Source organism: Tachypleus tridentatus, chromosome 1 (genome assembly GCF_004210375.1).
Source record: "Tachypleus tridentatus isolate NWPU-2018 chromosome 1, ASM421037v1, whole genome shotgun sequence".
NCBI classification, from domain to species: Eukaryota; Metazoa; Arthropoda; class Merostomata; order Xiphosura; family Limulidae; genus Tachypleus; species Tachypleus tridentatus.
This window is the reverse complement of record NC_134825.1, coordinates 32,392,498-32,418,746: the sequence shown is the minus strand read 5'-3', so window position 1 is coordinate 32,418,746 and position 26,249 is coordinate 32,392,498. Positions and strand designations below refer to the sequence as shown.

At 32.1% G+C, this 26,249-nt stretch overlaps 1 protein-coding gene across 15 annotated transcripts in view; it reads right to left on the bottom strand.

Moving 5' to 3' along the window:
- LOC143245362 (uncharacterized) overlaps nt 1-26,249 on the bottom strand; it is a 135,398-nt gene that overhangs the window by 71,425 nt on the left and 37,724 nt on the right. For 6 of the 15 annotated variants that reach the window (XM_076491627.1, XM_076491635.1, XM_076491609.1 and 3 more), the window contains one exon: nt 13,358-13,432. The exons of 8 other annotated variants lie outside the window; for them this stretch is intronic. In XM_076491627.1, coding sequence (XP_076347742.1) covers nt 13,358-13,432 — 75 coding nt within the window. Of the gene's footprint in view, nt 1-2,918; nt 2,992-13,357; nt 13,433-26,249 lie in introns of those variants that run through there. One more of the 15 variants, XM_076491730.1, reaches the window with a different exon arrangement.

Sequence of the window (26,249 nt, the reverse complement as noted above, 5' to 3'; positions counted from 1 at the left end):
GTTGAGGAGCAAACAACGTTCTTTGTCAACGTGATGAAGACCGAAGAAGATCGAAACGTTGTTCGCTCCTCTACATAACAATTTTCTCAACTCAAACCAGCCGTCTTTACATATATAATATTAAGCAAGACCTGAACATGGTAATTATTGATTAAAAAAGTTTATTTATTTCATTACGTGAACTGAGAAAAGCTATGGTCAATGATAAAAATTACTACATGGAGGGATAGCTACTCGGTTACGTGATAGTCATATACAAGTCATTAAGTGTTGTTAGGGCTGAAAAACGGTCTTATGGAATGGTTCCAAGTAGCATCAGTAGTGAGACAAACATATATTTGTATGGGCCCGGCATGGCCAAGCGTGTTAAGTCGTTCGAATCGTAATCTGAGGGTCGCGGGTTCGAATCCCCGTCATACCAAACATGCTCACCCTTTCAGCCATGGAGGCGTTATAATTTGACGGTCAGTTCCATTATTCGTTGGTAAAATAGTAACCCAAGAGTTGGCGGTGGGTGGTGATGACTAGCTGCCTTCCCTCGAGTCTTACACTACTAAGTTAGGGACGGTTAGCGCAGATAGCCCTCGAGTAGCTTTGTGCGAAATACGAAAAACAATATATATATTTGTAATACATATTTACAGAATAAACAAACTAACTAACCCTAAGAAAACAATAAAGTTCTGTTTGCAGACGACTGGAGTTTCTTCCACAAGAATACCCAAATAAAGTGCATCAAGCTTGTCTGTAGTATGGAATGATAATCAGAGCAACAACGTCACAAACGATGGTCATAAGACGAGCACCGAAACCTCTCAACATTCAAGTTTACAAACATAACCAAACTAAACAGTTCAAGTGCTTAGACAATGTCTTTATAGTAGATGGAATATGAAGCAGGAGGTAGAAACACAAAGCTGTAAAGTAAACAATGTTAACTACCAGTTGCTACGCTCTTGACGCATTCAGTAACAATGGCCAGTAAACGTAAATTCATTAAACGAATCTTCATTCAGTTCTTTTTTATCATGTCAGATAGAAAAAATCGATAAGGGAACAAACGATCGCCACATATGGAATACGAAATATGATGGAAGTAGTAAATAAAATAGGAAGAAAAAGCACCATTAAATCAAGTTAAAAACCACATATTCATGTGTTTTAGCCAAGTAACACACAAATAGCTCTCAACTATCCATTAGTGAGAGCCTACAATAACTTCCTGGAAACAGAATAATAGAAAATCCAAAAAACGACTGGGGGTAAAGCTAATGAAATCACGCCAAGACAGAATATTATATCTGCCTGCAATTTTAATGGGGCGATAGCAGCAGTTTGTTTTAAATTGTGCACAAAGATACATGAGGGCTATCTGCTCTAGCCGTCCCTAATTTAGTTGTCATCACCACCCACCGCCAACTTTTGAGCAACTCTTTACCAAAGAATAATGGGATTGATCGTCACATTATAATAGCCCCATGGCTGAAAGGGTGAGCATGTCTAATGTGACGCGAATTCGATTCCGTAACCATATTTCGAGTCTAGTGTGTCCTAACCACATGGTCACGCCGTGCCCCAATAACAGCAGATAAAATAAATAAAATAAAAAAATGGTAAAAAATACTTATGCCAAGCGCGTTTGTTTCTTCGTTCTCTTAATACAGATGTAAGGACAACGTGCATGTGAGTGATTCGCAGAAACTAAGGTAGGAAATAGGTAGAAAATTAAGATGACTTTTAAACTCTCATAGATTAACAAAACGAATAAAGTGTTTTAGAATCTCTCTGGAGCACATCTAAGACATTCATCTAAAACCTTTCGCAAACATACGAACATACAAAAATTAAGCCATTTTGTAATATTAATTAGTGGTTTTATTTTTTGTTCGTAAACTGTCTTATTATTACTATTTTAATTTTAGTGAACCACACGGATTACCAGAAGGACCTTGATAATTGATTTTATAGGTAGCATCATTATATTCACCAACAATCTATGTGTGAACAAAGTTGAAGATATGTTTCAAAGTTTACACTGCTTTTGTCTAATATCATCATCAATATTTCTAATCATTGGCTGATGTCGAGAAGATAGAGTGTGTATTACCTTATCTATAGGTTAAGTTTCAGAGTGATATCATTCATTTGGGAAAAAGGTTTTCAATCGAAATATCATTTTCAGGATAGCTGATTTCTTTTTAAGCATAGACAAAGTCATCTACAACTATTCGAGATATTAAAATATATCTAAAGCTCTTTTGTGTTCTGCAAAGAAAATAATACTTAAAAAAAAGGCTAACCATAACTGTCGGTTTGTGTTCTTGGTGTTTGTTTTTCTTGTCGAGGTGTCTGAATAATTGAACCACTGTTTTAGGAATGTTTCACATTAACTTGAAGAAAACGTATAGGTATTTCACAATAGCTTGCTGTAATTGGTCTACATCCAGTGATTTTCCTCATCAGTTAAACAAACAGACGTCTGGCCTGCACTGACGAACAGTTTAGAGGACTTCAAACTCTGTGATTCACTTCAAATATTATTTGATGTTTGAGACCTTCACACATATATATATATATGCATAGCATTGAGCACATAATAGGGAAGGGAAAAGACTTATATTACTTTATAAAAACGGTTTCATTTCTCTAGCTCTACATATTTACAACGCTAAATTCCAGGGTTCGATTCCTCTTGGTAAACACAACAGATAATAACGTGGCTATGCTATAAGAAAAATACACATACACAAATTTCTATAGATGTAATCATACAAATATTATTATTTAATATTTTACTTTAATTATTCTGTTTAATATATATATTATCACATAAAACAACAAGCTAAATATTGGTTTTGTGAGTAATTTGTTAGTATTATAATAAACTTAATCATCCAATGTTTCTTCTTCTTACTCACAAAATCAAATGTAGAATACAATCCTTTCAATACCCGTACAGATACAACAGTTCGTCATTATGGAACCTGAAAACTAAAATCAGAATGATCAGTATTTCACAATACGTGTCTGAAAACATTATTCAAGACCTTAATATTTCTACCATCACATTATGTTTTCCTGTTTTTTTTAAGTTTTTTTAGTCTTTTACCCATTACTGTGAATCGTATTGGAATTATTTAGCATGCACGACCTGTATTTAACTTCAGTGTGTACAGTTTGACAAACACGTATAATAACGGCCTGTAATGAAAATACCGCACTTTCTCTCGACAAGAACAGCAAATGTAATTATTTAAATAAACTTCTGATTTAAATAATAACAAAGCTATTTATATTGACACGAGAACTTCCAGATGGCCAACGAATGGTAAATAATGTAAACGTATTTGATTTTTCTGAAAGCAAAATACAACAGAGAGAAAGAGGTATTGCTTCGTTTCTACTATACATCCAGTCCTTCAGACAAAGTTCTAGAAATATATTTGGATGGTTATATTTCATAAATTTTTCATTTTCTTGGAACAGCCTTAATCATAATTCACGTGGAGATTCAACAACAATAAGGACTGTTGACCACGTCCTCAAATCTAGTACTTGCACATAGCATCGTGGAGGTAAAGTCTGAAATTACGTAACTACATTATTTTCACAAATATTATTCTGCACAAAATGTAAATGGGAAAGAATTTATCTGTAGATTAATTCCAGTCAGTTAAATTAACGATAAGTCTGAAATTAGTATGTATACATAAGGGCACGTCTACTTATTGAATATACACACACAGATAATACATTCTTAACCTATGAAGAACGCTGCAACCTTATCCATTTGTTAAAATGTCACGTTCTTTGTTGTCGTAAGATAGGTATACACATGACTTATAAAAAAGTGCTAAAAGTGTTTTGTAACACTGGGATCAGGACTTTTGGTCACACAACACTTCACATTTATAGTTTTTTGTTCAACAGAGCAATTCCGATTCATTCTTGCCTTTATAAGACTTCAGATTATCCTGTATCATAACAAAGTCTGAGCTAATTATATCTGTAAACAGTCATACAAAGGGGTCCAATACTATGTCAGTATGTCGTTAAGTAATAAAAATAAGATATTAAGATTTACTATTATAGAACCACCATATTGAACGAATACTATATTGGATATATCGTTTATTTATGGATTTCTAGATATAAGAACATCGACAAATGAAAACAACATCAAATCTTGACGCATTTCGACTCTAAACCGGAGTCATTACACCTATTTTTTATCGTGTGGTCAAAGATAACCAATAACCTCAGATAATCCTCTGAGGTCCAGTTGAGTATATGGACAGTTTACTGGTAGTTTCTATTGATGAATTTGTATGGATATAAATGATTATTTGGCGTAGTTGACACGTAACACTTCTTTTTTCAACCAGTCTGGTCTAACTGACTATATGAACAGTGGACTGAATGTTTCTATTGGTCAAGCTTCATAGATAGGAATGATTTATTGATGTAGTTGATATTTTACGACCTTGTAAGGTCGGTTTAGTATTTATATCAGTTGTGTTTTAACTTTTAAAACCCTCTTAACTGTTAACATCCTGTAACACATCATCAAAACAATCAAAATATCTTGATCTAAATCAATCGCATCTGTCATATTAATGCTCAGCGCTACTGAAATTTTTATATTCAAATGTGAATTAAGTTCACATTTTTTTTTACTGTAAACAACCTGGTTTTATCTATTGTTATTTCAAAGTACGACATTTTCTATCAAACCTTTCTTAATACAATAACTGTCTTGTTATATTAAACTGACATTTACCTTTGGTGGCTATATGTTAACAAACAATTTCATGATTAAAAAATCACGTTTGTTATAATTATATTAATGTACTATATTTTTAGTTAGATTAATATTGATCAAGATAGACGGTGTTTCAGACAAAATAATAAGCAGAAGTGATAAAAGTGAGAACTTACATCAATTAACTGATGTTATAATTCTTGGATAAGTGCTTGTCATTGTTTTTTCTTCATTTCTTAGAGGGAAAAGAAAACTGTTTATTAGGCTTGAGGCTATAATTTGGCAAAGTCTTTTTCTCTAGGATGTCAGCCAGGCTGCACAGAATTCTAAGTAACAAAGTGGAATATAAATAGCTATTTTATGCTGCACTCATAACATCAAAAGCTATTTTCTAGTTTTCAGCCTGTACTATTTAACATCTTCGTCCTATCAGATACCCCATAAACAACGTCGGTCAACATCTCTTTTAATGGATTGAATCTCGTCCCATTCTTGTAACCATAAATTACTTTGCTCGTTGAATGGATTTTAAGACTTCGTTTTTAGGATAAGGCAATTTTGTTCGAAGGAGACATACCATAGAGGCTCTATAGATCAATATATATATATATATATATATAGTCACTTGTATGTATAACAGCACTAAGTACGACGCAAGTGCTGCTTTGTCTCACTATATATTTGCAGCAGTAGGCTCGTATGAACCACGCCACTTTCTGATAGAAAACTTAATCACATGTGAGGACCAAATATATTTTAACCAATTGCATAGGGAACGAAGGTAATCTAATTTCATTTGCTTTTAACGAGGCTCAAAATTTCATTTTGTTTCGTTTCATACAGTACAACGTTTAGACCTTTAACGAAGAAAACAGTTGAGCAGCTGTAGAAGACTAACAGGTTAACTGATGAAATGTTCGTACAAATCATTATATGTTCCAATAATATAAACGTGGGTCAGTAAACATTCTTGGTATTATAAGTTACGTGAGATTTTATTGGTTACAATTCACTAATATAGTTAAAACATTATTTGTTTACAAAGAAACTTTTAACTTGTAAATTTAATCTAAATAAACTGTGCATTATTTTCAATGCTTCATAGACACAAGGTAACTATGGAATAATAAACAAAAGAATTACTACATTATAAAAGTTAATGGACTTGAACTAAACTAACCGTTTGTGTAATTTCAAACACTTTTATTACGATTGCAATAGAAAATATAGTACATTGATATAAATATGATATTCAACTTATGAAGATTCATAGCATAATTTTGTCAGCTATCTGCATTTTTCATGTATGTGTTATAAAATGCTCAGAAATATAAAACTTTAAACATAAGGAATTGAAACGTAAGCGTTAACACTTAAAGTAACAAAATAATTTTTTTCTAATTCATAATGCAAACTTTTGTAATATATTTTTCTATTGTAAGATATGAGTATCCTAACTATAAAACAAATAAGGAAATAGTTTTAACTTAATCTTCAGTATGAGATGCTTTTCTTTTTAATTAGCCTTTCCAATCCTCATGTGCACAGTTTTCGAAACTCGAAAAACTTGAAACAAAAGACCTAGAGAGACATAACACTGTTATTTAAACGTTTATTATCAATAACAATTTACAATTATTTTTTTCAATAAAAGCAAATTTCATAAAGTGTCCCCATTTTTCTTCCTAAACGATTATCGTTTATAAATCTCAGCTCCGAATTTCCTGTTGTACACCAACTACTGGTCTGATAGTACTAGAAGCCAGGATTTATACTGCTCTTGGTAGTGAAACAGAGCGTAAAACTGACGACCTCATTATCAAGGAATTACAGCCTCTCTCTGAGTACTTATCTCTAGTACTGCACTCTGTATAGAACGTAAGCATATGCATACGTCTGCCAAATTAAAGAGAGATAAATAGTTTTAAGTTGCTAGTAAAGAAAAATGTATTTTTTTTCTTTTTTTACAAGAATTCTGTGACAGGCCTCACATGGATTATCCGCCATCTGTCACAGGAGAATCTCATGGGCGAGATATAATAGGTATGTTTTAAGATATATGCTTCTAAGAAGTCTTCTTAACACGGCACAAATTTTGTAAGATTTGAATTGCAAGGACCAAATTCTAGGATACAAAATCTGTCGTTTCATCGTTATAACGGACTATCGTTCTTATTTTTAGATCAGTTGTTGTCCCCTGCTTCGCCAATATCTCATTTCCTGTCAGACATTGCTGCTATGCAGAGAAACAAGCCATGCAGGGTTGGTTGCTGGTAGTTCAAGCTGAAGACACCAACGTCATTTAATACAGCCGAAAACATTACATTGCAGCAGATGTTACAGACGATCAGGGTTGTAGTGTCAATGCTAACTGCACTTTCCCTGGTAACGCTTTACTGACGCACTACGATATCTTACTCTAAACTTATCAGTTTCAATCCTCTAGTGAAAACCTTTTGAAAATCGAGAAACCAAGCAACACATGAGGTAAAGAATACCCATATTCAGATTAACATGTCATCGCTAAATAATGTAAGGTTGATGTCGTGAAACTCCTACTTGCATTGTGTTCGATGCTTATAGAGCGAAGAGCGTCATCTTCTGGTTTTCATTTTAAATGGCCTTTTAATTGCTTGCTATCTATCTCCTTGCATATGAAACATGTGGGCGAGGACCTGCCTCAAAATGTATAACAATAAAGATATTCTTTTACACCTGAAGATACAGAATGAAAACATGATTCTAATATGTTGCTAATGTGTGAGCTTAGAGTCACGTTTATTAAAATGTTTCACCTACAATACCATGAGCTATTAAAGTTAATAAGATTTAACATTTTGGTAAATACACCTGAATATCTTTCTAATATGTTTGTTTTCATCTAACATAATTGAAGGCAAACAAAGAGCAACTATAAGTGAAAATAGTTTGAGTTTATTTAAAAGATAAGCTAAATTTAATTTAAAATAAGTGCCTAAAATTAAATATTTCTGTAGTATATCTTTTACAGACACTTTTAAATTATATATGACAGATATAGTCTTTGAATTTCTGTTTATTAATCACCACAATGTAAATCAGTACATTTACTAACCCTCAAAGTTAGTGTAATACTTGATGAATATTAGTAAACAACAGAAACATTTCTTATCAAAACGTCTCTGAAAGTTTGAACAATTATTGATTAGAAGAGTTAAAATTCCCTAAATTATGCATAACTATAAGTGAAAAAACAACGATTGTTTCCGATTTCTGTTGCCAGTAACAAATAACGTATACAAATCTGAAATAGGCCTAAATGTCATTGAACACAATGCTCGTGCCTCACGTCACTGCCTAAGATTACTAGCTTTTCTCTTTGTTCCTCGGACAACTGTAAACACAATAAAATATATACTTAGTGTCTACTTTCAAAAAAATATAGAACTGCATTTCTGCTTACAGTTACTCAAGCTTTGCTTTGTTTGGTAGTTTGCCGTAAAATAATGACGTCAAATTACAATCTGGATATCAAAATAAGTGCCTGCAACAATGAATTGTCCAAGTTGTCTTTTTGAAAAATTGTATTTCTGTAATATTCTTACCCTTAATAATATCCCCACACACAAACATGTCTGTAAAATAATGACAGTTTAAATATCGTACTTTATTAATTTCTGTTTCGTTACTTATATTTTTAGATATCTTTATTTATAACTTAAGGGTATGACTAAAAACACTATCATAATTCCCTTATATTACAGGCAATGTACTAATGATAATCTTGAACGTTTCTACTCTGAAAATTATTTTTAGAAGTCACGCAAAGTATGCTAAGTTAAGATGGAAAAATATGACGCTAGAAGAAAATCTGCGCTTACTAAGTATAAGGTTTGTAGGAAGAGTAAAATGTATATTTACAAAGCAGATGGATGTGTGATAAAATGCGAACTAACATCGTATGTAGATGGCTGTATGATAACATATAAACTTAGGCTTATGTTAGAAGACGGCTGTATCATAACGTACAAACTTAACTTTATTATATACATGTCTATACGATAGTAAGATAGATGTTCACTTAAGCACAAGGAACTATGAATAAAAATAAAATATGTTTATTAAACACAGTTAACATGTGAATTTACAAAGAACAGATTTATACGATAATAGATCCATTTGTCGTTACTAAACACGTAGCTTACGTTTTCAGAAGACTAAACAACGAATGTTGCATGTTTAGTTAAATATTGTAATTGTTGAAACTTGACTGTTACTAATTTTTGACCCAAGATGAGATCTTATCTTAACACAAACATTCAGAAAATAAATACATAACCTACTTCCCTTCTATGTAACATTAACCATTCTCAACTTTTCATTCATTTATTCGTTTAAGGGCAACATATTATTGCATTTTACCTAAAACTAAAGTACTTCTGATATTTATTGGTTTAATTTTAAATATGATAAAAATCGAATTTTGATCCAGTTTTCTAGTGATGATCACCATGATTAAATATATCCTATCATTAATAAAGTTTTGAAATATCAGTTGCACATCTAATAATAGTAAATAGTTCGATCTCTAAGTTTTAACCTATAGATGATGATGTGGCCATAAACGCTTAATTGACAAACGAATACAGAATTTAACGTAATTATATGCTCTCGATTCGATTTGAAAGGTTTTTGTTGTTTTTTTTGGTAATTGTTAAATAATTATAAAAACACCAGAAAAAAAACTAGTAAAAACAGAGGTTTTTAAACAGTAAAATTATATTACGAATAATATTTCTTTCAGATAAATAAATATATTATTAAAAACACCATTTTGCTTGACAGGCATTGTCATGTAAAAAATGTTAATTCCAAGATACTCCAAAAAATAATACATTGCACACGTACACGATCTACCTTATTAACGAAATAACATTCATATGCACATGTATTTAGAATAATGTTTGTTATATATTTACCACTATCTTCTCAAATACATCAAAATATCTTAATTTAAGTTTTTGAAAATATTTAAAAATAGATATTCAAATCATGCTCGTGTTAAGTTTGTATGCAAAAACGGCTCGATTATTATTTCGTGTTAAGTTTGTTAATTTTAGTAAAAATGAAGAACTTCCATAGGACGACAAAATGTTACAGGAAGAGCCCATTATAATGTTTAGGAAGCTCATTTTATTACTAAGTACTTATGGCAAATGGTCGGTAATAAGACTATAGTATTAAAGTTTGTATTTATTTTCCTGTGTTATCTTGCTGGCTAAGGTTAACAGGTTGTTGTATGACTATATATACCTTATACAAGATAAATGTAAAAGTCTGAGCTCAGTAAACAGATATTAAACAACCTTACTCAGCTAACTTAAAGCTCTTTAGGTAAATTACATAGTTAATATCATGCATAAGTTACTTACTCTGTGTGTGGTACTTTGTAAAGGAACAACTGTGCTATAAATAAACGCAGGCTGTAAACTTAGAGAAGATTCTAGTTTAGATAAAACGACGTAGAAGTGAATCTACAAGCAAAAACTCTGCTTTAAATTAGTGCACACAGAAAGTAAAGATCCTGCTTCAAACAAGTAGACAGTAAACACAGATTTGGTTCTAAGCAAATGTAGTGCTAAGACCCTACTTTAACTAAATCATTGTAGACAATAAATTCAAGGCATTAAACAAATATAGACAGCAAACGCAAATAATTCACATTAATTAAAGGATAACCTAATTGTTTCAGGTTGGTTTTTATTATTATCAGTTAAATTGAAATATTATGTTTGAAACTTTTATGAAGTGAAACGACGTAGTATTTCAACAGATGATTTATTTAAGAAATGAATAGCTATTGTAAACAGGGTTGTTTTTTTTATAATTTCGCGCAAAGCTACACGAAGGCTATCTGCGCTAGCCTTCCCTAATTTAGCAGGGCAAGACTAGAGGGAAGGTGGCTAGTCATCACCATCCACCGCCAACTCTTTGACTACTATTTTACCAACGAATAGTGGGATTGACCGTCACATTATAACGCCCCCACGACTGAAAGGGCGAGCATCTTTGGTGCGACGGGGATTCGAACGCGCGACCCTCAGATTACGAATCGAGTGCCTTAACCCCTGGCTATGCCGGGCCCTGTAAAGAATAGAGGATAACAGGGGAAAGGGAAGTGATGGTCGTTACCAAACTCTTAATATTTCCCCACAGTCTCTCCACTAATGCTAACAAACGTTCTTTCATTATGTACGCGTAGTTTTAATAGCACTTGCTTAGTTTATGCGATCAAAATTAAATAAAACGGCCTAATGTCTGAGAATGTTAAATTTGTTTATTAATGTGTGTAATTTTTGTTCGATTTTCGTTGAAGGGTTAGCACACGGTCCTAGATAAGTATACTTGAAAATCATTAAAGTATTCCTGAACGTGTAAATACAGGAAGGTAACGAGTTACAGCAGATATACATACCAGCTCATGCTACAGTTGACAGTATCGATTATAAATCAAAAGGCGAAGAATGGAAGCTTTGAAATCGTGCAAGTTTGACATGTATAAGGAAATAACTGGGCGTCCATCACACGTTATAATACCCCCTAATTTTTTATATATGAAACAAAAACTTGTATTACTAATAAATAAAAAAATATTCAGTAATGGTCTTGGCTATTATCATTTGCTTCGACGTGTATATAACACGTGAAGACTCTCTAAGTTATGTAATTTGTGCAAGGTTTCCTCTTCAATTATAATTGTATTTCTTTGTGTGCGTTATCGATTATCATTGTAACGTAAGAACTTTGCAAAGAAGGCATGTCGATAAATGTGCTAAAATTCAGAAATTTGAAATTGTTTAGATGTAAGCAAATACATTTTGACTGATATAACAAGTTTCTTCTGCATGTTTTCGAACTTACAACATCTTGGGTTTTATTATAAATAGAGTGAAATCAAGTAGTACATAAAAGTAATAAAAAATGTTTTTCACAGTTTGTTCTGTATCCAGTTTACTGTATGTCTAAACTAAATATCATAATACATTAAGTCTCATTAAGAAGTTGTGTTTTAACAATACTACCATACAATGCCTCAGTTACCAGTGTTCTTCGAAATATTTATACGCAAATAAGATTTCAAGTTTGTTTGTGTTTTTTTTTTTTTACTTCTGTAAAAGGATTAAGTGGAACTGGTGACTTGGGTTTACTTTTTTCACGATAATCTTAAAAAAAGAACATTTGAAACCAAGGAACGAGGGTTAGCTAAGCCATTATGAGCGCAAACCTTCCTGTATAAACACTCACAAGTGTGTGCTCCACGTCTGGTGTGTATGTGACAACCCATCAAATGATGAAAGCGTTTGTTTGAAAGAACTTGGTGTGTTGACCGAAATAGTCTCTAAAAATATCAAAAAATACAGCTCTCACACGTCTAAGTGACCGATTATTCAACTCCACAGCTTTAAGTGCTTCTATTGTATGTCAAAATCTGTTGCTAACACATTAAGTATTAAAAACCTGAGTTTCAGTTTTCTTAAGTATTACCAAACGCTTTTAATTAATAAAAAGCTATAAAGGTTTTGGCTGCCTACGATCATCAACACAGTTTTGGGGCTGCAAAAGCTTTTCATCTTTCCGTTAAAGTATTGCTTTTGTTTCATCATTATATTTTCGTCCTTAATTATATTTTTGATCTTTGAAAGATTTCTAAAACTATATTAAAATAACAACTTGATCTATGAGATAGTTAGCGTTTGAAGCATTTATAACACAGGTTTTTATTTTGAGTTTTTTTATGATAGGAATAAACGTTGGTGTGTTATTTAGATATCTAAAATTTGAAGCATGTACCTTACGATGCTCACCCTTTCAGCCGTGGGGGCGTTATAATGTTACGGTCAATCCCACTATTCGTTGATAAAAGAGTAGCCCAAGAGTTGGCGGTGGGTGGTACTGACTAGCTGCCTTCCCTCAAGTCTTACACTGCTAAATTATGGACGGCTAGCGCAAATAGCACTCGTGTAGCTTTGCGCGAAATTCAAAACAAACAAACAAACGATGGCACGTGGGTGCAGTATATCCACAAAATGTATATTTATATTTTTGATTTTCAACATTTAAGATTGTTTTATAAAATAAACACAAAAATCTTTACTTGTAAAAAATAGTTCTTTGAAACAACAGTAAAATGGATACAGTTTTTCTATGTGGAATAAAATGAAAAGTTATTGAACCTTTAACTTAAACTGAAATGCTTTTATTCTTTTATTAGGAAACATACATATGTAAATATAAATAACGTTTCTCTTTCTTTGGTTCAGTTATCCAAACTATCAAATACGAACTGGCACGTTTTTCAGACAGACAATTAGTATAATCAAGTTAAAGCTATGTAATTAATTAACTTCATAATTATAATCAACTATACCAAAAACGATATAAGGTTATTAGACCTATACATCCAGTACTAGGAATGAAAAACTGTTGTTTTGATATAAATTATTATATCATCATTTAATCTTTCATCTAACATGTATAGTTTATGCCGACAAATAGCAGAATATTATTTGCGCATCTCAATTTCACTGTATTTTTTCTTTACATATATGCACCTACATTTGTCTGACATTCAATTTGAATTGGATCATCCTGAAATTCCATGTTGTCATTGGCAGATTGTAATTGAAGTTTCTGTAAAAAGGAATTAGTCATTTGTAAACACTTGTTGTTGTTTTTTGTCAAACAAATCGTCTTTTATTTGCTTTATTGAACATTATACTTTACAAAACAACATTAGAGTTACACGTTTGTTGTTTTAGAAGTAATGTAATATGAAAACGATACAATTTGAATTATGATGTATACCCTCACTTTTAATTTTTATTTATGTTTCTAAGCTTCAGTTATTGTCTTATGATTGTAATTCAGCGTATTCACGAACCAATTAGTCTCTTGGTATAAGTGAACTAGTGTCTGTTGAATTTTTAAGCCACTATCTCGCCAAATCAGATTTAAACTGGATGTCGTAAAACTTTATTACGTTGTTGTAGTTTTATGTTGATAAAAACGAATATTTTGTATTTACGATTTGTAGTTCATTTTATAAACATAAATTCATCCAATAACAGCTAACAAAAACAGTTTTTTTATAAATAACATGCTGGATTCCAAAGTGATTTACTATACTTTCAGTGTATTATCCAGTTTTCAGTAATATGTTCTATTTAAAGCAGTTCACAAATCTAAATCAGTAGTTTCTATTCCTAAAACTGCAAATAGCAATAAGTATTTTATCAAAACTGTGGATTTATTCCTCATACAATTCTAATGGGAAATAAATTACCATAGGTTATCTGTCCGCTTGATTATTCACTTTTTTGCAGATACAATAAAATTCAACTTGAAATATATGTGTAATTCCTTCAGCATAAGAAATAAGAATACTCTAATTCTGACATAATTTTAGAAAAAAACACTTATAATATTCACATATAAAACATTTTGTCTATCAATGCATAAGGAAATTGATTTATAGTTTTTTTATTATTTCTTTAATTTTGCCTTTATGAAAAAAAAGAACTCAAGAAATATTTTTTCTGTTAAACTTAGTAGATATCACTAGATGGCGCAAAAGACGCTGCTTCCTTTTATGTTTCGTGTTTGATTTACTTTTTAGTGATATAAGCATTCATAAAAACTGAGATTTATTACATAAAGCGAGAAAAGAACACTTGGAAATTAAACACAATTACGAGTCAAGATGCACTAATTTTTATTTTTAGTTAGTTTATAAGATGATTTACATTATTTTTGTTTAAAAAATAGCAAGTAAGGGAGAACATATAAAAAAAGATAAGAAAACCTATAAAGTTGTGCTGCTGTTTCGAAGTTAAAATAATTGGTGTTTATTTCGTCACTACTTAATAAAATTATTATAATAGCACCATTTAGGTGTTTCAAGTGGTTTCGTATAGAGGGATAAAAGTAAATGTTACTTTAACGTTTCTCAGTTTTAGCAGAAATAAGTCAAAGTGATTAATTGTAGTCTGTAAAGTGTTCACATCTTTGATACCAAGTCCAAACAAAACCAATTAACGTTAGCTTTTCTGTTACATAAACATTCATAAAAGTATATGTAACAATACATCTAGCTCACAACAACGATTTCTTAGCAATACTGCATTTTTAGTACAAATTATACTTACACTTATTATATTTATATTTACAAATTATATTTTGAAATTTTCGGATGCTACGCATTATATCTACAGTTTACAGTAAAGCTTTTGATTTGTTGTTTTTTTACTAACATTACGCCAAGTAAATTTTACTGGTTTTAAATATATTAATAATCTAAAAATTGTTGTTGTTTGAATTTTTAATACTAAATTTTAATATCCGCTGCTATGGTTCTATACATTGTAGCGATTTTAATATCAAATCTCTTTAAAGACTCGTTAGAACATTCGTTCACTTCATGAATTAAAGGCAGTGATATTTATGCTTTCACTTTTGATTTGAAACAAGGAGAACATTGAGTCGCTCACACACACACACATGTATGTATATACATCACTATAAACATTAGCATTTTCAGTAAATTAATGTAGGTCCATTATCCATGTCACAAATGTCAAGGCACAATACTACCACTAAATGGGTGGTACTACGGGTGCCTTTACGTAGCGCCCGTTAAATCAAGACTGTGCTCTGCTTCTTCTACAAAAAGAATATTGTCAGCTTAACTCCCCCTTTTCTGTGTAAAGAAACAGTCTGTCTTAGCTCGCATATCGTTTCCATGGTCATTTGTCACAGATTCTTTAATTAAAGTTAGCAGGGTTGACTAGATCTGGACCACACGGTTTCATACACCTCTGGTGATCAACAGAACGACTTCGCGAATTCTCTACCGAAACGAAGATTACAGCTAAAAAATATCTCAACAATTATAAGGGAGAAAACGAACGTTAGATGCAACCTTTGTTCTTTATCTATCCGTCACATCATTGAAAACGATGTACCATTGACTATACGTAACATAAAAATATGTGCTGGAAGTAGAAATAAAGGAACACAATTGAGTTCCTCCATCAAATATTTAAGTTTTTTTATTCAAAGTACTAAATAGCAGTGTTCCGTAGAATGTTAGTCATTTTACTTTTAAATAAAATAAAACATAACTTTGATTAAATAAATAATTCTGTTAATACACTTACTTCGTTCTTCGTGTGGCTTTATATTGTTTTATCTCTAAGAGCAAACCTTTATCACTATGTGACTCAGTACGCTGTGGGCTGTTTACACAAGTTCACTTGTAAACACGTGCTTATGAGCGTCTAAGAAACAGCTGAACTGATTTTATTACATATGTGTACAAATATACGTCAGTAATTTGCTCATAGGTCAAACAACTGATTAAGAAGTTCAGTGATTTCTTTATGATTGTGTAACTCAAAACTATTAATATGCTTTTCAGTGCTGGGTTTTCTATATTTCTTTTTTCGGTATGTTGGCAGAGGACAATGAGGGGTTTATTCACTGTACTTCGAGCTGAAGTAATCGCCATTTCAACGCTAAAAAATTATGAAACAGTTCTCATGAGAAAAGTTCGCATGTGATTGAAATACATCATTTTAATAATTCTTAAGTCAGCTAACCTATTTCGATAAGCAGTGCTATCGATAACAAAGTTGCATAGAGTACACCAAGGTTTTCAGAAAGTGTAGTTAGTGTATAGCTTAGCTGGGAGTGTCGATTGCGATTGGCTTTTACAAAAGAAACTAACCAGTTGCTTCCCACGTGCTTCCTGATAAACCATTAGCACTGATTTTAAAGCGTAAAAAAGCTGGAAATGAACTTGAAAGAAAGAAGGAAATTATCATACAAACCATGAGTAAATAGAAGGTAAAAACTTATAGTATATTATAATGTAAAGTATATAAACAAATGTAGATTTGAGATTTATGTAGTAATTAACTATATTAGAAAACGTATTTACAGCTTCGCGCTTTAAAAAGGTTTTTTTTTTTTTATTTCACGCAAAACTACACAAGAGCTATCTGCTCTAGCCGTCCCTAATTTGGCAGTGTAAGACTAGAGGAAAGACAGCTAGTCATCACCACCCACGAATAAATCTTGGGCTACTCTTTTGCCAACAAATAGTGTGATTGACGGTAACATTATAACGCCACCACGGCTGAAATGGCAAGCATGTTGAGTGACAGGGATTCGCACCCGCGACCCTCGGATTACGAGTCGAGTCCCTTAACCACCTGACCATGACGGGCCACCTTAGAAAGAGGTAAGCTGTGTTTTCCTGCTGGAATTAGTAAATAATTAATTCCCCTTAGGCGTCGATCACAGCCTAGTGTCAGTTACTAAAATTAGAACATACAGAGTGAAGAATATCAAAATGTTCTTGCAAAGTAGCTTCGAGGGTATTGAAGTTTCACCTTCACCATTTTATTCCTCATACGCCTTTCTAAAATGCATTATAGAGTTACAGTGAGATTCAGTCGGGGCTCTATCCTTTGCCATATAAATTATCAATGTATTTATTGCACCTCTTCCAGCTATAACAGGTTAACTACGTTCAACTTATGATGCTTAACGCTAACCATATCGTTCTTCACTTTCTTAACGCTACTAGGTTCGACACTCAAGGTACCATGAGAACAGCCACCTCATCTTGCATTTACTATAAACGGTAGCACAGATCTCTTTGCGCAAATGATTCTGGTGGTCTGAAGTACGAAATTTTTAATATTCCATAGAAAATAGAATTATCTAAAATAATTTGATTTTGCCTTACACTTACCCTTATAAATGACGAGATTTGAGCATCTATTTCATTTGCATTTCCAATGTTGTTCATTTCCTGTCACGGGATTTTGATATGATTATGAGGGCTGCAGTATGTTTAAACATGAATTCTGCTTCCACAACAATTCATTGGATTATTTTACTTTTGACATCTTTGCTTTTTTTTTCTGGGTGTGCGTGGCAATCGCGGACCTTCAACAAATATCAAAAGTTAGCGTTTCATTTGTTTTTTAAAACCTTAGAGTTTCTTATGAGTATATATTTTGAATAATGGTCACAACATTAAATAAATATTTGACTACAAAGCTTTGAGCTTCGTTTTGTTTGTTTATTTAATAGCATATACATGTGCTGAAGTGTTGTATAAATGCCCGAAATGTTTAACTGAATTACCAGCCTAAAATAATATCCTATAAATAACTTTTACTTAGTATAAAAGATCACTTTTTTTATTTGTTTGTTTTGAATTTCGCGCAAAGATATCCAAGTGTTATCTGCGCTAGCCGTCCTAATTTAACAGACTAGAGAGAAGGCAGCTAGTCATCACCACCCACCGCCAACTCTTGCGTTACTTTTTTTTTTACCAACGAATAGTTGGATTGACTATGACATTATAACTCCCCAAGGCTGAAAGAGCAGACATGTTTGGATTCGAACCCACGACCATCGGATTATGAGTCGAGTGCATTAATTACTTGGTCAAGCTGGGCCTATTATTAGTTATTCACTGATGTTGAAACTTTAAGCCTACAGAATGTAAATTTCAAAATAGGTATTATATACATTATGGATTCCTTAGCATATTCTCACCCTTGAAATGAAGTGACTTTGTGTGTTTACAAATCATATAAATAGATACATCCTGGGTGGTTAACGTATTGCTGACGTCATATCAGTTACAGTCACGTTATCTTTACCAAAGCGTTATCATTGCATGGTAATTTATATAAATCATGTAATATTTTTTTTTGTAAATTTAACGAGTCATGTTCGGAAAACTTGAACACATTCAACCTTTTTTCCTGTCGCAGTGAGGCGGTTACTTTAAAGATATTCTGATGCACTTACTTGCATTTAGATAGCTTAATGTATTCAGAGTTGTAAACATTAGATGAAAGGATGAGCGCACAGATAAATCAAGCCATGAATCCTACGTGTACTACATTCAGCTCGATAAACATTATATTCAACTTTACAAATGGACCTATAAATTATTTCTTTTCTTGTCTTTTTTGGTGTACATCTAAAAGTGTCTTCAAATCTCCAAATATCCCATGGCCAATCTTCTCAATAAATTTACTTCATTAAGAAAATTGGCCACGGATATTTGGCGGTGAACAGAGAATTCTGTTCACCAAAAGATTTCTGACCCAAGTATTGTTTGTTTACCATCCCTAATTTAGCAATGTTAAGACTAGATGAAAGAAAGTTAGTCATCGCTTCCCAGCGCCAATTCTTGGACAAATCTTTAACCAAAGAATAGTGGGATTGTCCGTTAAATTATGAAGCCTACACGGCTGAAAGGGCGATCATGTTTGATTGTGACGGGGACTTGAGCCCCCAACCTCTGAGAGTAGGAATTGAGCGCCCTAACCACCTGGTCATATTACAATAACCGAAGTTCTCAGCATATTTATTTTGTCAAATGTTTGGTGTAATCAAAACCTAATTGTCAAAAAAAATAAGATGCATATATGAAACCGATAGCAGATTATTAAAAAAAAACATATTGGTCAAATGATGTGTGAAAAGATAGTATAAAAGTAATATATTAAAAAACCTGTTGATGCTTTTGTTGTTTTTCAATTTCGCGCAAAGCTACTCGAGGGATGTCTGCGCTAACCGTCCCTCATTTAGCAGTGTAAGACTAGAGGGAAGGCAGCTAGTCATCACTACCCACCGCCAACTCTTGGGCTACTCTTTTACAAACGAATAGTGGGGTTGACCGAACATTATAACGCCCCCACGGCTGAGAGAGCGAGCATGTTTGGTGCGACCGGGATTCAAACCCGCGACCCTCGGATTACGAGTCGAACGCCTTAACACGCTTGGCCATGCCGGGCCAAAACTATGGAAGTCCAATAACTGTAATTTAACCACGTGCTATAACTATTCACAGGAAACTATAGCCTATCAGTTTAATCTGTGGCGATATAGAATCACGCTAGTGTCTCAAAAAAAGACATTTTGATGAATTGAATTTGTATACTTTTTTCGAAATTTATTTTAATAATTTTAATCCCGATCAAGCTTCATGCTCTGAGCAAAACTCGTGAGGACAGCTGAATAAATATACCTTTCTTACGTTCTAAATTATAGAGATTATAATGCACTGTTTCATCAGTTGGATACCCTAACTGTTAACAATATTTTTGTCCATAAACCAAGTAACATCTCATGAGTTTTATTTACATTTAAGTTAGTCTAGCGTCATAAGTTAAATTAACAATGCAAAATAATCTCTATAATAAAAGCCTGATAATAAAAAAACTATCAACAATAAAATTGTATATTTTAAAAAATTTAACCAATAATTTTGAGGGAAGTAACAATAAAAAATAATAGAATATACCTTGCTTACAGAATTCACGAAACACCAGCTGTTAGATTAAAGAACTATCCCAGATTTAATGTTTGTTGAACAATATATGTATTGTTCTGGATTTTTAAGAAACATTATGACATGTGCTACGTACGTTGTTCCACACATTTCTATATTCTATTATTTTTATTTCCGAATATCAGATATATTCCTAGTTTAGCTAACCCTGAAATTGTTTCTGATGGCTTTATTAAAACAATTTCTAAATGTTAAAATTTTATAAACACTGGTCGTAAAAGGATAACGTTAATTTATTCACATTAGGTGCAAAAACGGTAAAGTTTAAGAATGTTTCTACATGTACCGCATATTAAAATTCAACACTGAAATAAAGTTTGGGTTTTTTTTTTCTTCACCACCAAAATTTTGGTGCAAGCATACAGGAACAACTTTTGTTTTAAGATCTCCATGTGAATAGCTAAACTGGGAGCATGGCTTAGTATTTAGAGCACATAGACTCTTAGTTCGAGGTTACTTAGGTCAAATGGAACTATTCATTAAAACAAGATACTTCGCGAACTGGTAGTGAATGCTTTTGAACAACTGTTTACAACGAAATTAGTAACGGCTGCACGCAATTCTGATGTAATTTTGCTCCAAAATTTTAAAACAAACAAACTTGCAAATAAATGTTCCGAAATTAACATAATCTTAAGCTTCATTCTAGTCTTGACATATATTCACTTGTGGAGTGTGTAAAAACCAAAGGTTATGCCTTCAGTGTATGAACAGTAAGTTTGTGGGTTTGAAACGATAAAATTCGGGCTTCGATAAGCATGGTTTACACAAGAAAGATAACTCATTAGGTAGCTTTGTGTTTAACAACAGTAACAAACAAAGTCGCGATCAAAAGAAAAGCGTAACATAGTTCAAACTATGCAAGTAATCTGTGGTTGTGTCAGTTTAACTGATCTTAATTATGTCTATCTTTAGGGGAATAAATTATTTGGCAAGAGAATGTGCATATCTTACTCTCGTCCGAGATTTTGTTTTCCATATGATATTTTTCTTTCCAGTCGAATCTTCTATTATTTATTCATGCATGCTGTAACACCTTTGTTCTCTAAATTATATACTCTTTAGAATAGATTTTCTATATATTTTGCACTGTGCTCAACATAGGAAAGTTTCACATTGCTATATATTACATTATTTGATTTATAGTATGCTAATAACTTTACGTATGCGTTTATACGTTATTCAGCTTGTCTAATAATAATATCTTATGTGATATTTAACTTGAAACCAACGATTTGTTTGTGGTGTTATCATTTGTTTTTTTTTTAACACTGAGGAAAGAAATAACAGCTTCACTTATTCATTCGACACGATTTGCTAGTGAATGAAATCAAAATAGGCCCAAAAGCGATTATCCGACTACCCCGTGGTTTACATCAAACTCGACATTCGCTATTTACAATGAATAGTTTTGTTTTTATAAAAAAAATAAAATGCTTTTCCTTCGTCATTCTGACTAATAGAAGCAAAATAGTGGTGAAATGAATGCAGTGGAAGTTGGTCGTTCGTGAACCAATTTCACACATTCTACGTATTTACTGTATTCAAATATAGACCATTTCAGATAAAGTAGGAGACACAAACAACAGCATGGTTTTAATCTGTATGATTCTATTTTCGGTTAATAAACAACGCAGTGCCTAAAAAGACATCAATTCAGTTCACAGCATCTTCATTTACTTTGGGAAGCTGTACCATCATTCTGATGAATGTACATTTACATAACTTTGTAGTTAAACTATTTTAGCAAACACTTCTCTTGTCATTATGGTCTTTTTTTTGAGATATACTGTTAGTTATTTTTCTTTTAAATAATCGTCATTTATTGCGTAAAGACTTCAAAAACTGAAATTGTCCACCACATATCTACGTGTATGTATAACACGCACTATAATGGAATTTGTTAATCATGGCTACGGAATTGTCTTTTGGTAGGTCAGAGGCATGTTTACGGACTTACAATGCCAAAGTACGGCTTTCGACTTCTAAAACAAAAATAATACAGAATCCGATCACATAGTGTACACTGTCCTTCCATTCTTGCTTCATGGAAAAGAAACAAATGTAATTATCCAGGCATTTAATGTAACTGCACTAACATTATTATTAATTGTATTGTAACTTTTGTGTTTATAAACATTTTATTTTTTAATATACGTTTTGCTACGTGATATGCCACGTGATATTTCTGCGTATTTGTGTATAACGTCTTTATTGTTGAATAAAAAGAAACAATAGATACGGGAGATTCTGACCTAATTTTGTTATTTTCTCCTTTTTCCATACATTTAGATAAACTTCTTTACATATAAATATTACATAGCTTTGATAGTTTTGATAAACCATTATAGGTTATTTCAATGGAAACCTTTTACTTTAAAACCTGTATTTATGTAAGATATTCTTATGATAATAACTAACATGCTACGGTATTTTTGTGATAAAGAACATTTTCCAAATAGCTTGCAAACATACATACACAACCGATGTATAAATTACAATTCTATTTTGAAATTTTTCAAAATGTTTCGTTACATACGTAGAAATATATTAGTTTACAAAAATCTTACAGTGGTCACATTTATTCCTGAGTCAAACTGAACAATGAATAGCCAGTTGAATATCCAAATCTAGCATATACATCTGGCTATACATTTTTAAAGAAGCATAAACTTACTTAAAACATTTGAAAGGTATGTGTGACAATGTGGATACAACTTAGAATTTGGCAGTCAAAGTAAAACAACAAAAAAAATTCAACTGTTATCAGAATCATGATAAATATTCCAATGATCTATCCAAACGCATCACTATATAAGATTATTAATAATTAACGTTTTATTTTTAAATAAAACCCAAAAACTAACCACTTTCTGTATGGTTCTTGTTGCATCGATTTATTGACAAGGACAAAGATCGAACAAATGGCTTACTGAATAAGCAACGTTACTTAGAATAAAACGTTACTAGATGTTACTTGCTGAGTCATTCAAAGTGAATAAGAAAACACTGTCATTCAACATTTCAACGAGTATTTGCTTCATTCATTTGTCAGCGATCAGACAAGAAATTCACTTGTTAAATAAGTTTACATTTATTTTAGTATTAGAGATAAGCCCCTTCCCATTTCAAAGGACTCACACAGTTATACATTACAAACATTGTACGTATTATCGAACGCGACTTTTGACCGATTCTTCATTCACATTAATGAATAAAAACACATATACAGACAGGCAGCATCAATAAGAAACTAACATTTATCATAAGAATTTCATTCAAGTTTTCAGCGCAACGTTCACATTTACGTAGTTTGCAAGACATTTTTATTTTTATTCTATCTACACTACTTACTCTTTACTAATTTTTTAACTTGTTGTCACATATTAGAGTTTCTATTGCCACCACGTGATACTGAAATCAAAGTTCAAGGCCTCGTAATCAAACACTCCATTAAAAAAATCTTTTAGGATTTAGTTTCATGTTGTCATATTTTTGTTTATGATAATTCACTTTATCTCAGTACCCCAAAACATTACCTTATAAATGACTTTGCGTGACGTACCTTCACTATGGTTGACAAAAAAGCATCATGCTGGCATTTAAACGGTAAACCTTTAACACGCAAACAACAGTCTTTAAAATCAATGACTGTCTCTTTATGCAAGTTACCTTAACCAATAAGCAACATTATTTAGACTAATATTTAACGTAACATTAACTTCTAACTACATTTTTAAAACCTAGTTTATTGGTGCTTAGTTGTAAAATAACGTTTTAGCGCACCTGATGTAATTTCAGGTACTTAACAATTTAAAAAAATGTTCGTTCTGCTAAGATACATTATTTTGTGGCCTAATAATACTTTTCGTCTGTAACAACTAAATCCTTATTAGTTGATGAATGAGTACCAATAATTCTTTACACAACAATTGTTAGTCGTAGATTAGATATATATTTATTGAGACAAATATTTCCCGTATCCAGATATTATAATAAGTAAACATTCACTTGTCAAACTTTATCTCACGTCATACGTAAACCGACCCTACTCTGTATAACTTGTAAACTACCATTCATTTTGCTGCGCAAAATCTCTCCACGATGAAGTGCAGTAATAATTCCAAACTAAAACCTTTATTTATTTAGCACAGTTCTAAAAATACGTTTGGTTTGAATGAATTCTAACTACGTGAGATATAAGAATATTAACATTAGAGGTGATAATGATTATGTTTGTAAAAGCTGGGACAATTAGCTTCTAGATGCTGATGCTAGGGCTATTATATTTGCATCCAAAATCACATAACATTTCATGTCTTTATGAATTCCTTATTGTAAAAATATAGAAAATGATATTTTTCTTTATTATCACATTTATTATTTGTTTTTGGAAAAAAACTAGTTAAACTTTACTTCAGTCTTTGACTCTAGTACTACTGTTCTATTTTCAAGTTGGAAACATGCTAAAAGAATCACATTGTCCGATAAAGTCAGAAGTAACGTAATAACTTTATATAAAGAGAGCTAGAGTATTCTTGAAATTTCTATATTCAAACTAGAGTTCGGAAAATAATCAAAAGATACAATGAAACCGGTATAACTGATGACAGGAACAGACTCACGAGATCACCTAAGCGTTGCAGATGAGATGTAAATACCTCAAGCCTACAACGCTCAAAAACAGAAATATATCTTGCAACTCCCTTGCTGTAGATTTACAAATAAAAAGAACATTGGTGTTATATTTGGCCCTTTTACAGATCGACGCAGAAGAATACGTCAGAAACATCCGTAAAGGTATACTGCAGCAGGAAAATCTCTGTCTCGGAAAAACAATAAATTGGAGAAATTTCAGTCTAAAAATCAAACAGAAATTTGAAAATATATACGAGGAAAACTTTGGTCTGATGAGTTTGGGATTCATGGATCGAGGAGACGTTTGTGTATTTCTTGCAGAATTTGTAAGAAGTTAAAGAAAAATTGTCAGGAGCTTGAGTTAAGATATTTTGGAGGTTGTATCCAAGTATTGGGTTGTTCAAATGCAAGTGATGTTCGTATCGTAAAGATCAATGGAGTTCGTGACTCTTCCCGGCATAAGAAAATAATTTTTCACCCTGCTGGGCCCCCTAGTGGCACAGCGGCATATCTGCAGACTTTCAACGCTAGAAACCGGGTTTCGATACCCGTGGTGGGCAGAGCATTGATGTCTCATTGTGTATCTTCGTGCTTAATTACAAAGAAATAACTATGTTACTCTTCTTAGAGGTCCTTTAGTGGATAAAAAATCATTTTCCAGTGGGAAAATTATACATACAACCCCAATTATGCATAGAATGCGGAAACAGTATTTTAATAGGAACTGATGTGTATGAGTGGGCCTAGAAAAGCAATAGAAAGAGCCAAAGTCAAAGGAGAAGCTTCAAACAACCATTACAATAATTTGAAGAAAATCAACATTCATCATCAACTTCAGAGAAAGATTTTAGCATTTAGGATGGAGACACAAAATATCTAGAAAATAAACGCTAAATTTGTTGGACATACGTGTTTTTTGTTTTGTTTGCCTTTTGATATTGAGAAGTGCTAAAATATTTTTACTTTAAGAAACTCAACACGGTTGGAATTTGATAAAAATTCATCCTGGTTAAGAATTGGAATATATGATAATAATAGAGAAGATTTACTTAAGCATAGTGCTGTATATATATGTATGTGTACAATATATTTCGTAGGTGATTTTTTTTCGAACGCAGCTTCTTACATTAATTTTATCTTGAGTCTTCTTTTAAGATTGAAAAACAGAAAAACAAATCAATAATCGAACCAAACCTAACAAATCCACAATCTAACAGCATGTTTGTATATTAATTTTTTCTTTCTACCTCTTCATAATATAAATCAGCTAAAGAAATAAAACCAAAAGTTTCAAGTTTCACATTGTCACTAAAACTAGTCAAATCAGGAAAAATGTTTTAATCCAAACTTGAAATTATTAAAATGTTACGATCCTCTTGTCAAGTGCTTAAAGTATTACCCTTAATAAGCAGAATCACTTCATAATGT